The 15,457-nt window shown below is 39.7% G+C and overlaps 1 protein-coding gene across 7 annotated transcripts in view; it reads right to left on the bottom strand.

Annotated features, from left to right (window-relative positions):
• Positions 1-14,857, bottom strand: part of TDRD3 (tudor domain containing 3) — a 97,471-nt gene extending 82,614 nt beyond the window's left edge. For 2 of the 7 annotated variants that reach the window (XM_085576877.1, XM_085576874.1), the window contains exon 1: positions 5,068-14,274. Coding sequence is in view for 2 of the 7 variants with exons in the window: in XM_021530792.4 (XP_021386467.3) it covers positions 14,673-14,713 (41 nt within the window). In the remaining 5 variants the exon portion in view is untranslated. Of the gene's footprint in view, positions 1-1,863; positions 14,275-14,672 lie in introns of those variants that run through there. The other 5 variants (XM_021530794.4, XM_085576869.1, XM_021530792.4 and 2 more) reach the window with 4 other exon arrangements.
• Between the last annotated feature and the right edge of the window lie 600 nt (positions 14,858-15,457).

A 15,457-nucleotide genomic window follows, 5' to 3' on the forward strand; every position in this document is an offset into this window, starting at 1 on the left:
AGACTAGGAAATAGCTGAACAGAAAGCAGCTCTGTGGGTTCATGGTGTAGAACAATTTGAACACAAACTAATGTGTTGCTGGGCTGCAACAGCAAGACTCTAGTCAGCAAATAAAAAAATGTCATTATTTTTCTCCCCATAGCACAAAGCCATGTCTTAGGTATTGTGCTCAGTTTCAGGGGTACCCATTATTAGAGAACATCCCCAAACTGAAAACAGGCCACTGAGGTATTCTGGGGGCTGCAGCCCATGTTCATAGGAGGAGACACTGAGAGCATCGTTGTTCATCGCAAAGAAGAGCAGACCAGAAAAGGAAGTTGTTGCCCTTCCCACCATCTAAACATGGCTTAAGGAGACAAAGCCAATTCTGAGTGCTGTGAAGTGAAATGAGAAAGTGCAAGAAATATGGGCTGAAACCTGGGAAATCTCAAATTGTCATAGAGAGAAAAATTTTCCCAAAGAGTGGCTAAGCACTAGAGCAGGCCACCTAAAGATATTCAAAGCTCAACTAAACATGACCTTAAGCAAGGTGACCTAGCTTAAGTTAGCCCTGTCTGAGCAAGGGCTGGGACTAGGATTGCCTCTTCAGAATCTGGCCGAGTAAACTTTTTTTTTTAATTATATATTGAGCAAAAGAAGCAAAACTTGGCATCTTTATAATAATTAATTTCCAAAAATACTTTCTCAGAGGAACCTTTTCTACATTTTTCCAAGCAAGAATATTTAAAAACTGGCTTATTGAGACTGTAATATGTAACATAATATTCTTACATATAAATAACAAAAGTCTCAATTTTTAGTAGACCAAGTATAAATTTGATCATTTTTAATCACCTTATTTAGCTTATCAACTATACTCATGAAGGGGGCTATTAATATTTCTCAATTCAAGCTGTAAAATCTTACTTCATTACCACACAAAAGCAGTACTGAACCATAAAACTACAAAATGAAACTTGGAAACATTATTAATTGCTATTTTGTTATTAAAGCATATCTTCCATACCAGTGTCAAAGACCTGGACTACTTCTCCTTCAAGACACTTCACATTAATTTCAGAAATAATAAAAGCTTAACATACCCAGTTTGCTGACTCAAAAAGCAAGATGCTAAGAAAATGCCTTCAGTTTTATTTGAAACATTTAAAACATAATTTTATGACCAACACAAAGACACCAAGAATAGCTGCCATAGTGGGTATTGCTCTTAAGAGTATCAATTCAAGTGCTCTAACTAAAAAAACCTTAGCCTTTCAAGACACTCAAGGCACAGCCTTCCCTTCTACATATCAAAATTGTCACAAACAAAAAAAAGTTACAATCTGCTTAGAAGAAAAGGATGAAAGATGAGGATCACTACTGAAACAATGAAGTACATTAAAACTGAAACACCAGGCAGAAAGTAATTTCTTTTACAGCTGTAGTCATCAATGCTTAAAACAGACACACATCCCTATTACTACTACCGTGCAATTTTAACTCCATACAGAATTTTTTTTCTGGATACAGAGCAGTATTTTCAACCCTGCAAAAGTGTCTTGTTTACTTTTATTCTACTTTGTGCTAATATAACCATTTCTACAGACCCTTAAAACTAGATTTAGAGCATATTTACAAAATATGACTCAAAAGTACAAACACTCACTCTCTGCCCTTGTTTTTTTGTTTTGTTTGGGGAGAAATTGCAAAATTTAGAAACGACCGCTGTACTAGGCACTTGGCTGTACCATCCCACACACCCTACTACCACCCATAGCTACCCAAAACCAGAGGCAAATGTCTATGTCATATTCTTAAATAGTTGTTTTGACCTGCAACACATTAAGGAGACACAGCAATAGGAACATGCTGGTTCGAACATACCGAGGATACCAGAAGTTCCTCCAGAGCTACTGCAATTAGCTTGGAGGAGAGGGGGAAGATGGAGAAGTGTCTCCCCTGCAGCCAAGACTGTCTGAGAAGGAAAGGGGCACAGTGCAATTATTCCTGGTTCCCGTAGATGGCTCCCGAAGCTCGGAGATGATGGCAGTGGAAGCACAAGCACCACGGCAATCTCACAGCCGCGATGTTACCAGGAGCCAGCACTACAAAATTCAACACAATGAAAACCTCAACTCAGCTGCCAGAGATGATCAACGGCACAGTATTCTTACTTATACAACATATAAATGCTTATACATATATTCACTTAGACATTTAAAGCAAGTATTGTCAATACACAACGCAGCTCTACACACACAAATCAATACTCTAAACCAAGGGTAGATGAAGATGAAATATTAGAAAGAATATTTTACTGTGATGAGGCACTGGAAGAGATTGAGCAGGGAAGCTGTGGATGCTTCATCCTTGCAAGTGTTCAAGGCCAGGCTGGATGTGGTTTTGAGCGATCCAATCTAGAGTCTAGTGGAATGTGCCCCTGCTGGAGGTAAGGGGGTTGGATGAAAGCAGGTAATCATTAAGGTCCCTTCCAACCCAAGCCATTCTACAACTTTGTTTGTAGATTTGTTTCAACAAGCTCCAGTCATATCTTCCACTATTTGAAACCCTTATGTCTCATGCTGGGTGCCAAAAAAGGACTGTCATGATTTAACCAGCAGGTAGCTAAACACAACACAGCCACTCGCTCATTCCTTCATCCACAGTGGAATGGGGAAAAGAGCTGGGGGGAAAAAAAAAAAAGGAAAATGTATGGGTTGAAATAAAGATAGATTAATAGGACACAAAAGGAAGTAAAATAATAAAAAAATTATTCTTAATTAATATATACATAAGTGAAGCACAATGCAGTTGCTCACCTCTTATAGGCCAAGGCCCAGGCAGTTCCCAAGCAGCAGACCCTGATCAGTTTTCCCCTAGTACATACATTGACCATCATGCTATCTGGTATGGAATATGCCTTGGGACAACTGGGGTCAGGTGTCCTGGCTGTGTCCTATCCCAGCTCCCTGTGACCACCAGCCTCCTTGCAGGTAGGCTGGAGTGAGAAGCTGAAAAGTCCTTGACAATATAAACACTGCTTGGCAGCAACTAAAACATCAGCATGCTATCAATAGCATTCTCATCCTAAATCCAGGTACAGGTCTGTAAAAAATGTAAAGGTGATCATCCAAACTATTGCAAAACGAAGATAAGCATCCAGAAGTGCAGTCTAAACATGCTATCAGGAGCATATTTTTCCTAAGTGTATTCTCTCATTAAAAATGAACTGTATTCTTTCATTTGAATGTTTATAGTAATGCCCACAGAATTGTAATAGAGAAATATTTTTTCAAAGTTAGCAAAAATTTAAAGACCACTTTGCACAAGAGAAAATATTTATTGCCCTTCACTACTACTGCCAAAGTGTAAAAAAATCTACCATAGTAAGACACCAATTTATATTCCTTTTCATACTGTTTACCTAAATATTATTTGAAGTAACAAGTGAAAATCAGGTGTTGAAGTAGCTCACTATTAAGATTAATTTTCATATTCTTTGGTTTAACTAATACTTACAATTTAGTATTTTGGCACTGCAGGCTCAAGAAGAGAAAGGATTTAAATTAAGGGCTCTAGCATTTGAGATTTATCTAACCTCCCAGCCAGGTGATGTGTAACCAGAGAACATATGTTCTTTATTCTCCTGCTTTTTTTGAATGATCCTCTAATTCAAGCTTTTGCTTCCTTTCCTTCCCAAGTCAGTCACAGAAGCACTTCATCTGACAGAAAATAATTTTCTGGTTTGTCAGTAAGTTGAGGGGGAGGGAAGGGAAGGGACAGGGGAAGGAATTTTTATCTTATTAAAAGATAAAAATTATTATTATAAGAATCAAACAACATCAACACACAATAATTATTCTGAACAGAGAAAAAATACTGCAAGACACTTCAGAGTAGAACCATGCAGTTACAAAGCACTAAGCTCATCTCTAGTACAACAGCATGAGGACAATATGACACAGCTAAAGCATAACAACAATTACTCTTCTAGACTAAATTAAGCTTTTTCCATTTCATCATGTTATGATCATATGGTGGCATGCTTTAGTTAGGAACTAAAATATAAATTAAGAAAACAGAACAGAGACTAATGTACTGTTCAGAAAGACATTCTCTTTCCTTCTCTTCCCCATTCCCAAACCCAGAGAAAATGACATTTGGAAACTGTCAGCAGCATTCTCCAAGGAAATCTTTTCCATCTCAAAACCACAAGTAGAGAATCTTTTTCCCTATTTCCAAAATCATAAATGAACATCAACTGCAAATTTCTGCAATAGTTATTTGATCAAGGCTGAAAACTCAGTGGATTTAAAAAACTTAGCTTTAAGCATTTCATATCCTCAAACATAAAAACACCTTCAAGTTCTTGTTTATTCATTTGCTTATTCCATAGCTATTCTCTCTATTTTAAACAATTCTTCAAAATTAAATTCTGAAATGTACCCCAGAAATTTTTCAGACCAAACTCAGAGTGAGAGATTTCTCTGGCCATTAACAAAGAGATTACCATAAACTGTTACTACTATTTAATGACAAAAAAATTGATTGGAACAATTTTATGCTACTTTTCAACAATGATTTAACTATTAATCAAACCCAAACATGTTAATCTTAAAATATTAAGTATAAGCAATGATGCATCCACTTCCTTTACTTTCTCTGATTTTCATAGTTACAAACAAATGTGATGCTATTTCCTATCAAAAATTGTAGATAGCATTCAACTGAAAAGTTGCAGAGGTATTCAGCAAGTATTTGCCAAAAGGCAGAATTCCAGGCTGTTTCTTACACTAGCTGAACTGCAATGCTCTAATCTATCAAAACCTACCTGTGTATTACACACAACTGTGTATTATACCTTACATCTGAATTTAAAAATACAACTTTAAATAAGTTTTAAACCCAAGAATCATGACTGTGCTCATTATACATTCTGTTTTTAATGAAAAGCAGCTTGATGGATCACATTTTTACCTAAGAATCCTCTCCACATACCTTAGCAGCTCATTACTTCAACACAAAGTGTGCCTCATTCGGAAATCACTACCCTGCACAGTCAGAACCAGACCCTTGAAAATCACCCACCTTCTCTTCAGCTCCTTCACTGATGTTTTCCCCCCTCGTGCTCTTCTCCAAGTAACAGTTAAATTGAAAACTTCACAATCACTAGTACTTTCAACTGTATTCAGAAAGTGTGCTTAGATGAAAAATGTAACATTCATTAGCATTACAATTATAACAAGTAGTTTAAAGTTCACCTCTGCTTTGTATTTAAAACTGTCTTGGACACAGTATCACAGTTACAAAAGTAAAAAAAAAGTATGTACTTGGAAACTCTGAGTAAACTAAACTGCCCTGATGCCTTTTAAAGTCTCCCGCACTCCCACTGTACAATGAACCTAATAGAAATTACAGCTATATCAACCAAAAAAAGTTGGTTGATATATATAATAATAAATGGTAATTTCCATCTCTATCATTCTAACAAGCAATACCATGAAACAAGATGATCCACCCGCTGAAAGATGTATTTTACCTATTCACTACACTGCCATCAGTATCAGAGCTAAGTGATTTCATATCCTCACAAAATAGAATAACATTAATAATGCCTTTCATAAGGGTACTGGATAATGCACACTTCTAGCCTGTGATTTAATGCTGTATCTCAATTTACATCTGTAAGTATTTAAACAATAAGATCAAACATTGTATTTTACAACCGTAGAAGAATATAACACAGTGAAACTTCAGCAGACTGAAAAAAACAAGTGAACATGAGTCTCTAACAACTACTTAATAGAACAGATTTAGTGATAACACAGGCATACTGTTATCTAACAGTAATAGTTGTGATGCAAAAATGTCAAACTTTCCCAGGTAACACACAGAGATGTGCCCAAGATAACCTCACTAACTCCAAACTTTGATAAGATAAGCTTCCAGCAAGCAGCACTGCTGTAAAACAGCAGATGCTAGAAACAGCCCCTGCAGTCATAAACAGCTGGACAAGAGCTCTTGCAAGTTTTCTGCTCCTTGAGAAGATTTGCTACTCCATGATTCATAACAGGCCAACAGGCCACAGTAATTTGATATACAAAAGTCACAACACTGTGGAGGGGTTACTTTGCTCATGTAACAAAATTCTTAAAATTATTTTTTTCTTTTCTTCTCAGATACAAGCTGTGAACACTTTCTCACTCACATTTTCCCAAGAAAAGGCTGAGCAGCCACCCTAAAGTGCCAAGTCGAACACAAATATACTAAAGCTGGGGCTATGCCAAAGACACAGCTGCCACGCCACAGAGAGTATCTTGAAGCTGTCTTAACACACATGGCTTTTTCTCCTCTGGCTTTCTTCAACAGCTTTTTTTTTTTTTATGACACAGCACTAGAAGCTCTAGCTGTTCCTGGAGCACTGGGAGACAAACAAGAAGAAAGAAAAATCCAGTCCTGACCACTGCCCCCAGACAGCACTCCCTCACAAAGAAGCAAGTTCAGCAGTCTGTTCCCCAGCAAGTCTTCACTTGCTGTCAGTTAATGCCATCACTCTAATTTCCAAAACCTAGGCTACATTTCCCAAAGTCAAGGGTTCAAAATGGTGCCAATACAAGAACACCTGTTGTGCTTCAATTACTTACCAGTGGTTATTTAAACGACTTTCTTTTTCCTTAAATGTGCATAGAAACTCAAAGGTTGTACATCACTCCTAGAGCTGTCCAGCCCTCCTAAAATCTGACACCTCATGACTATGCATTACATTAAGTACATAAAAAGTGATTAGAAACATGCATATACTATTCATCCCCTAGGGAGCCTTTCCTTCTTCCTGTCAGCTCTATTAGAATGATTCTTACTGGAATTAAATATGCTCCTTTTGCTCTAAAGAAGTAGAAAATGTACTATTCCTGAAAGTATGAACAAGATGCACAGCTTGGAGAATCAGTCTTAAATTTATTTTAATCTTATTTCTATGACAATCAGAAAAAAAAAACAAAACCGATGCATAGGATATTTAATAGCCAATGTTTCCAAGTGTAATTCTCGCTAACTAAAACTTCAGGACAGCTCCTTACTCCTATGTATTCCTGCATGTATTATTTACATAAAGCTGTATTTTAGCCAGCAGTAACACAGAAAATATACACATAGAAAACCCTAATGAGTACCACCCTGTTATCAGTATGAATGATAACAGTACCTTACTCCAAGATCACCAGCTACCTCCCACCAGCTTGCTGTTAAAGTACTCACTGGAAGAGATTAAAAAAAAATCTCAAGAGTTTTATAACATTATTTCAGAACACAAAGACTTTGCAAAGGTCTTTCTCCCGAGACCCAGTTCATCTATATGCAACATCTACTCCAAATGCCTCAAATTTCCACAATCTAGATGACACAGGCTTTCTGACTAATAATTTAAATTACCAGGAAATGTAAGTTTAAAAGAACCTACTTTTGCTCAAATCATAAAATACTGACCTTCATAAAACTTTAGACTTCTTAAACACACTGCTGCTTTTATTAATTAACCCTTCCATTGGGAAGTTCATTTGGGTTTGCTGGAAAAGGCAAATAACAATCAAGCATGCTGCTAATTCTATCTTTCCCTCAAATCCCTACCAAAATCCATTAACACTACACCAAGAAACAAAATTTCTCTGTTGGAAGAGGTAAATCAAGCCAGAACAATAATCTCAATTGTGTAACAAGCTTCACCCCATCACCTTGCTCAGTGACAATATAAACCAGTTTAGCAACAGAAAAAATTATAGAAAATGTTATGAAACTCAGTGGACAGGAGATAATGTGCAGTATTTAATATGAGTTCTTCAAAGAGCAACAACACCAAAAGAGATAGAAAGAAGGAAACTAGAAAGTTACTGAGTCAAACCTATTAAATAACACTTATCCTAACAAAGTACTTGCATCCCATAAAGAAGGCTAAGCCTAAGAATTACAATGCCAAGTGAGTAACTTCTGAAACAAGACTCAATACATTAAAATTCCAAGAAGTCCGAAAAGGAGACTAGTTATGGGAAACCTACACATTTCCAGGGAACTCATTGATTGGAAAGAATCAATGTGAGACACACTATACCAAGAAAAGTCAGGACACTGAAAAGGTGGGCGTTAAAGAGATCTACAGCAATTTAAAGGTCTTTAACTTTAGATATAGTACAAGTAGAAAAAGCACTTTTCTTTCCTCCTTCTTTTTTCCACACTTGCAACAACTGCATTCCAAGTTGCAACAATTCTACAAATCAAGGACACCTTATGATTAGTGCTTTAGCTTCCTAGTAGAGAAACCAGCAAGTGAAGTCTGTGTTTCCCAAGACATTGCATAAATCGATTTGAGATCTCACATAAAAAGATGTAGGGAGAGTCTCTCCCAGCAACTGATGAAAACCAGAAGGGTGAGCTGCAGCAAGGCAGTGGAAATCACGGCTGAGATGGAGTACATAGGGGACTGTCACACTTGCTTTGCCTTTTCACTCTGTTTTCAACAGTTCATTTCTCTTCAAATCCTCACTCCCTCTCCCCTCATTTCCAATCAAGAGGAGAAAATCCTTTCTTCAGAACTACGGTGTGAGGACACTTACCTAACAACATAAAAATAAGAACCTAAATGGTGTTTTAACTTATGCAGTCTAGGGCTGTCTAACACGGTTCCATTTTTGTCAAGGGTGGCCAGAGGCAGGTGATCCAGGTCAAGAATGCAAACCACAGCAAATATCTAGACATAAAGTGTCCACAGTAATTCCCGGCTATCAGCCATTTTAGAGCTGGTAGTCCAACTTCACTGTAGAGTTCAGTATTCAGTGCAACTATCCCTACCTGGCTTTGCCTAATTACAATTTTAACTCACTCACACTTTTTCTGCTCCACAAGATCATATGGCAAATAAGTTCCACAATTTAATTACACATTACTTACCAAGCTACTCTAATTTTCATCAGGTAGCAAGTTTAATTCAACATGTGGCCTAATTCTTGTCCGAAGAAAAACAGCTACTCTTGCTTTCTAATCATCATTTCTTTATGATCTATGGATTTTATAGATCTCTATCATCTGTCCCCCTATGGTTCTGTTTCTCAGCATAGAGTATCTTTCAGCACAGACTATCTTCCACACCTCTCACCCACTTTTTCAGTATCTATTAAACCCTTGCTGTGCTGGGATGATTACATTAATGCACACTGTTAATGATTTCAACACACCACCGATGAACATAATGACCTAATAATGATTTAATTCTTTGTGAACAATTCCCAACAGATGTCTGACCACTGCCTTTCTCATGGTTGTATATATGTAACAGGAGCAAATTTAGAGCTTATCACTATGTAGACAGGTTTACATTATATTCCCCTTTATGAGCATCATTCAGCATTCAGCAGAACCAAACTACACTTGCATGTGAGAGAACTGGACAATGGCTTTGGAAGAGTTTGATGCAAGTACCCAATAAGTTCAGATTTTACCAATCCTCAAAGATCAAACAGTGCCACAATACTGTCACTCCTTAAGAATATTTTTAATATAATGAACCCCTTAATCCTAGCAGAAACCTACTGCTAACGTTGTTCCAACAGGAAGCAATCATTTCTCTACCTAGTTTCTCATCTTTTAACGAACAATACTAACCCACAGGATAACCATTTGTCTTCAGCAAATAAGCTCTGGTTGAGGTCCTTAGTCAAAAATTTTACCCACTTTTAAATTAATCTGCTACTGACTTCAATAAGTGCTTTCCAATTCTAGCGTTGCAGCATTCAGTGAGCAATAACTGTGTAGGATTTGGTGAGTAAGAGATCTACTTTCATTTTATGTCCTGCCTGCAGATTATATAAACCCCATCAAGTTCACCCCCTTCAGTTTTCTCTTCTGCAAACTGCGGCGCTCGAAACGTTAGTCCCCTGCCTCCCTCCATCTCCTTATTTTACCCATCCTTTTTTGTAACTTTTAATGATAGCTGTAAATTTGTTTCTTGTAACAATTCCAGCTAGCAACAGTTATTTTTCAAACATCTCTCATCTTCTTTAAAAAGAAGGAAAAAAAAAATAGCATCTGAATTAGTTTCTTGGTGCTGCTTCCCCTTAACAGAATGCAAAATGCTGGACCTTTTGCACTCCTCCAGAGTGAAAATGACATGAAGAATTCAGGTTCTAGCTACCAATTACTGGTGACCCAGAAGGAATGTAAACCAATCAGATCAGCCAGTAAGGGATACACCTAAACAAATAAAAAAATGCAATGATGTGGCATTTTGTTTTATACTGGCATTTTGAGATTTTATGGTACTAATCAAACTTCACAAGAATTTGCACATCACAAAAGAAGTCTCAAGAATCTCAAAACAGATGTATCTCTCCTGTGAAACATGAGATGTGTATTATGCTTGTGTCTAAGGAAAATCTTGTCTCCTGCCTGAGCTTGCTCAATATGCAGGAACCAATTTCAGCTGTGATTTCCAAAAACATTTTATGGGAATAGCAAAAAAAACACAAGGGAAAAGCAGATAATCTTGCAGAATTCTGGAACTGACTACTTTGCCAAATGCCTGCTGTGCTCTCAGAAAATGGTGTTAAGATTCATCCCTTTGAGAACTTCCTTGTGTTTCCAGGCATACACCTACTTTTGCTTTGGAGCTTGGATCATATCAGATGATTAGTCCTACAAGAGGGTACATGTGAACAAACCAATCTTAAACCCAGAGCTACCCAGTATGCAGCACATCACTCACTCAGTGAAATACCAAAAATTCAGTTTAAAAGTCTGTTGTACATCAACTTGATATTTTTCACTTACAAAGAATATAGAACCACAATGACATTAATATAAAGGTTTTCTCAGGGACTATTACACAGCATTCTTTAGTTTCCAAACACCTAGTACAATTCCATTTCCTCTTCATGTCTGGGAGTAACTTTTCATAGTCACAGCTTTGTTTACATAATCTTCAAAATACATTATGTTTTACAAGACAGTATTTTTTCCCATAAAGTCACTAATTTCTATGGCATCACACAGTGCAATAAAAAAAATCTCCACTAGTTGACAAAGAACTCGCAAGTACATTTAGCAGTACTGAAAAAATCTTTACTTATCCAGTTTGCACCTCTTTCTTTCCCACAGAGATCAATCACCAGACCCGAGATCGGTGAACCACAGGCTAAACCTGCTGTAGGCTGTGGCATATTTTTCATTTTTGACAATAGGTTGGCATTTCTATGTGTAATAAATTCCCAAGTCCTGCAAAGATCTACAAACACTGTAGAGGTCTTGGCTTGTCATATTCACTTGTGAAATGCCACCCAGAAAATTTAAAAAACAAACAAACCAAAAAATACACCACCAAAAATTCTGTTGCAAGCCAGTAAGAAGTGCTTTACAACTTATTATTTACATAAGGGGATGTATTCAGCAGTTCTTCTGCACGTCACTTCTAGTAATAAAACTGGATTCACTAATTCATGCTCCATTAAGGCCCATATTTTAATAAGAACACTGGAAAACTGGTTCTGAAATTTATTAATGTAACTATAACAATACAAAAAGGTAATTCTGCCACTTGGCGTTCCTCAAGTTTGATAATTAAATAAAAAGTTAATACAGAACTTCTGTTCCAAGAGAAGAATATCTTTTTCACTGACACATAATACAAACACCTTATCTCTCCCCTAGCTGGAGCCAATATCTCATTCCAAGGAACGAGTGCAGTGCATAACAAAAAGTTCAGTGCATAACAAAAAGAACGAGCACCAAAAAGGGCTCTGTCTTGAGAAAAAAACTACAATTCCGCACACAAACTACAGGAGCCTTTTACTCATTTTCATAAAATACCACCATCATCATAAAAAGAAAAAAATGTCTCCCAGCTTTACCTACCACTGTTATGTTTACTAGGTAGGGCTCCTTTACCTTTCAGAAGCTGACAAAAAATGTAATTGATATACTGAAGGCAAACATTACAAATTCAGAGACAATTTTATAACAGATTACTCTGACAATACCTGCTTGGGGGAGGGGAATAGATCTATAATTACTGTTCAGTATTAACTACACTTTATTACTGTTCTACTTGAAAAATAACTTTATTTTTCATTCAGAATTATAAAAGGTAAACACTAGTTGCAGAAACTGAAATAAACAAGTGTCTACCTTAACTCTCTAATTCTGTAATGTATAAGAAACTTACTGTAAAATCCACAGTACAGGTAGATTTTTACAAGCTAGCAGATTTTAAGCTAAGCAAAGATTTTTTACTTGACATGCCATGCAGTGCTTTTGCAGTTTAAGTGGGGATAGATTTTAACACATAAACTCAGTTTTTCTTTTGTACTAGAAATATTATCATTCTGACAGCAGGTGACAGCAGCAGTAACCACCAATTTGGTACAAAACTTTACTTAATCACCAACACTAAACCGACATTAAACATCACTGAAGGCTCACTCACAGATGTGTAAATAACTCTAAGATCTAATAATATGAGAAAAATCATAAGAGCAACAGCAAAGCAGTTAGAAGCATGGGTGCTCAGGTTACTACTCTTTTTTTAAGTGCATGAACACAGCTAAGCAAGATTTCCAAATCATTATTTATTTTTCCACTCCACTTCACATTCCTCAAAAGTATATGTATTAATTCCTCCCCTTTTATACTACCTTTCCCAATACAACCTGGTCAAGGCATAATTCCAGTGGACCTGATAATGAGCCCATTACTTGCCCCTTCAACTTTCAGCCTCTGGCTCCCACCCTACAGGACTGCAAGAGTAACAACTGTTGACAGCCATTCAAAAGTCTCTGCCACCAAGGAGGGCAGCAAACACTGCAAAGGGACAGATTGTTTCAGAGGCACCTCATATTTGTACTGCCAAAAACTTGAAAGCCATTAAGCAATGGCATGCATTCAGCTGAAAAGGCAGCAAAACAACTCAAGAGCTGAAAACTGGGAAAAAACTTTGAATAGGCAATAGAAAGCAAGAAAAGAAAACTAAGAAAATAAAACTACTTTTATGTAAAACTTTTCCAATTTTGGAGAGGTCTACATAACAGAAGAGTAGAGGGGCAAGTTTCAAGTCACAGTCCAAAATTCCCGTCAAATAAGCAAATGTTATAAAAAGTAGCAGAACTAGTTTTGATTGTATCAATTTGGCAATAGCCAGGAGTCATAGGACTGTGCTCTCCAGAACCATTTAGAACAATGTTTTGGCTCTTGATACACTTATTCAAGAGGCATAGCAAAGGACACCTAATTACTCTGTTTGGTTACTATTACCACAAAGTAGCAAAAGCTGGCCCAACAAACACAGCATCACCAGGCGGTTAAAGGAGGTGATTCCCACTTATTCAGCACTGGTGGGGCCTTACCTGGACTACTGTGCAAAAAACTGGAAAGCTACATGAAGGTCCTTAAATGTGGAGGAGGGCAACAAAGCTGGTGGCATGTCCTGTGAGGAGCAGCTGAAGACTTTGGCTTGTCTCGATAGGAGAACAGGAGGCTGAGGGGCAAACCTCTGCTTTCTACAGCCTCCTGAGTGGGGGAAGCAAAGACAGATTCTGCCTGGATCTAGTGACCAGATGAATGGGGATGGTTCAGAGCTGTGCCAGAGAGCGTTCAAATTGGATATAAGGAAGCATTTCTTTATACTGAGGGCATAATCAAACACTGGAAGAGGTTTCCTAGGGTGGCAGTCAAATGTTTAAGAGGCATTTGGCCAGTGTCCTTAATAACATACCAAGATTTGGTCAGCCCTGAATTCATCAAGTGACTTGACTAGATGATCATCATAGGTCCCTTCTAAGTAAATTGTCTTGTTCTATTCTAAATCACAGGATACCCACTTTAACTTTTTCCATCTTAGACCGTACATGAAACCACAATCTAGGACAACCACTAATGTAAACAGTAAACCAGAAATATCTCAAACATGCCGTTGGAAATAACTTTGCGTACATTGCTTTGTGCTTTAGCAGGCAGCACTAAACTTTAGGTTTGTCGAAAGACTTTCCAAGTAGTTATGGGAAAAAGTCAGTATTGACTAATAAGTGAATCACTTCAACAAAATAATCAAACAAACAAACAAAAAAGCCCCAAATCAAAATAAAAACTTCCTACAATGCAATCTCAGCTGTAGGCTAGCAAATAAGCGTTTACAGTAGGTATTTGAAAAGCACAACTCGTTGAAACACGTTGTTCCAGAATGGATATTGTGTGCCCAGCGACTGGGACTCTTAAGAAAACATAAGCAACCGAGTTCAAGCCTCACGTGTGGTTCATTTACCCCACCTTAACTCCACTTTTGCTTCTTGCCTGCCTTACAGAAGGGGCGCACGGTGCAGTTTACAGCCCCAGCAGTACGGGCAGGCGCCAGGCCTGCGGGCGAGGCCGGTCCCGGGGCAGGCGGGGAGGCCGCCGATCCCGAGGAACCTCGGGGGTGGCCGCGGGGTAGGGGTGCCGGTCCTCGCGGCAGGGCCGGCGGGACGGGCCGGGAGCTGCTCTCCAGGGCGAGCCAGCGCCAGGCCCGAGCGCAGCGGGCGGCGCAGCCCCTGCCCGGCGCCGAGGGGCTCCCAGCGGCGCTGGGGCGGGACATCCCCCGCACCGCACGGCTCGGACACGGGCGCTGCCCGCCCCGCACCGCGGGCGGAGGCGGCGGCGCGGCCGAGCTCGGCCCCACTTACCAGCCCGACTCGGAGAGCGCCGCCCGCGCCCGCTCGGCCATGGCGCCTCCCCCGCCGCACTCGGGGCCGCGGGCGCTGCGGAGACCCCCGGCACTCGCTCGCAGGGGAGGAGGGACGCGGGGCCCGCTCGTTCCCTCGCCCCGCGGGCCTCTCCGGGCGCTCGGGCCGGCCAGGGGAGGGAGGGAGGGAAGGGGAGAGGGAGGGAGCGGAGGGAAGGAAGGGGCGGGGGCGGCGCAGGCAGAGACGAACAAAGCCCGCGACCGGCGGCTGCTTGGAAGCCGCTGCCGCCATGGCGGGGAAGGGAAGCAGTGAGGGCAGCGCGGCCGGGGAGCGCCGGCCCCGCTCCGGCGGCTGGCTCCTGCCACCGTGCAGTGTCGGAAGGGCTTGCTTAAACGCGTTCCGGCTATGGATAGCATTATTGACAGTAGCGTTGTTCTGGAAAAGGCTCTCCTTCGGGCCCTCAAACGCGTGCTGCGGGCGAGGAGGGATTTTTAGAAGGGTCTGGAGCACACGTCAGATGAGGAGCAGCTGCGGGAGCTGGGAGTGTTTGGCCGGGAGAGGAGGAGGCTCGGGAACACCTTCTCGCTCTTGACAGCTTCCTGAAAGGAGCTCGTAGCCAGGTGGGGGTCGGCCTCTTCTACCAAGTGACAAATGGTAGGATGAATGCAAATGGCCAGGAAATGGCCTCAAGTTGTGCCACAGGAGGTTTAGATGTCTAAACCTCCTATTTTTCCTAAAAGAAAGCTTTTTAGGAAAAACTTCTTCACAGAAAGAGTGAAGCATTG

The sequence above is a fragment of the Lonchura striata genome, chromosome 1 (assembly GCF_050655825.1).
Source record: "Lonchura striata isolate lonStrDom1 chromosome 1, ASM5065582v1, whole genome shotgun sequence".
NCBI classification, from domain to species: domain Eukaryota; kingdom Metazoa; phylum Chordata; class Aves; order Passeriformes; family Estrildidae; genus Lonchura; species Lonchura striata.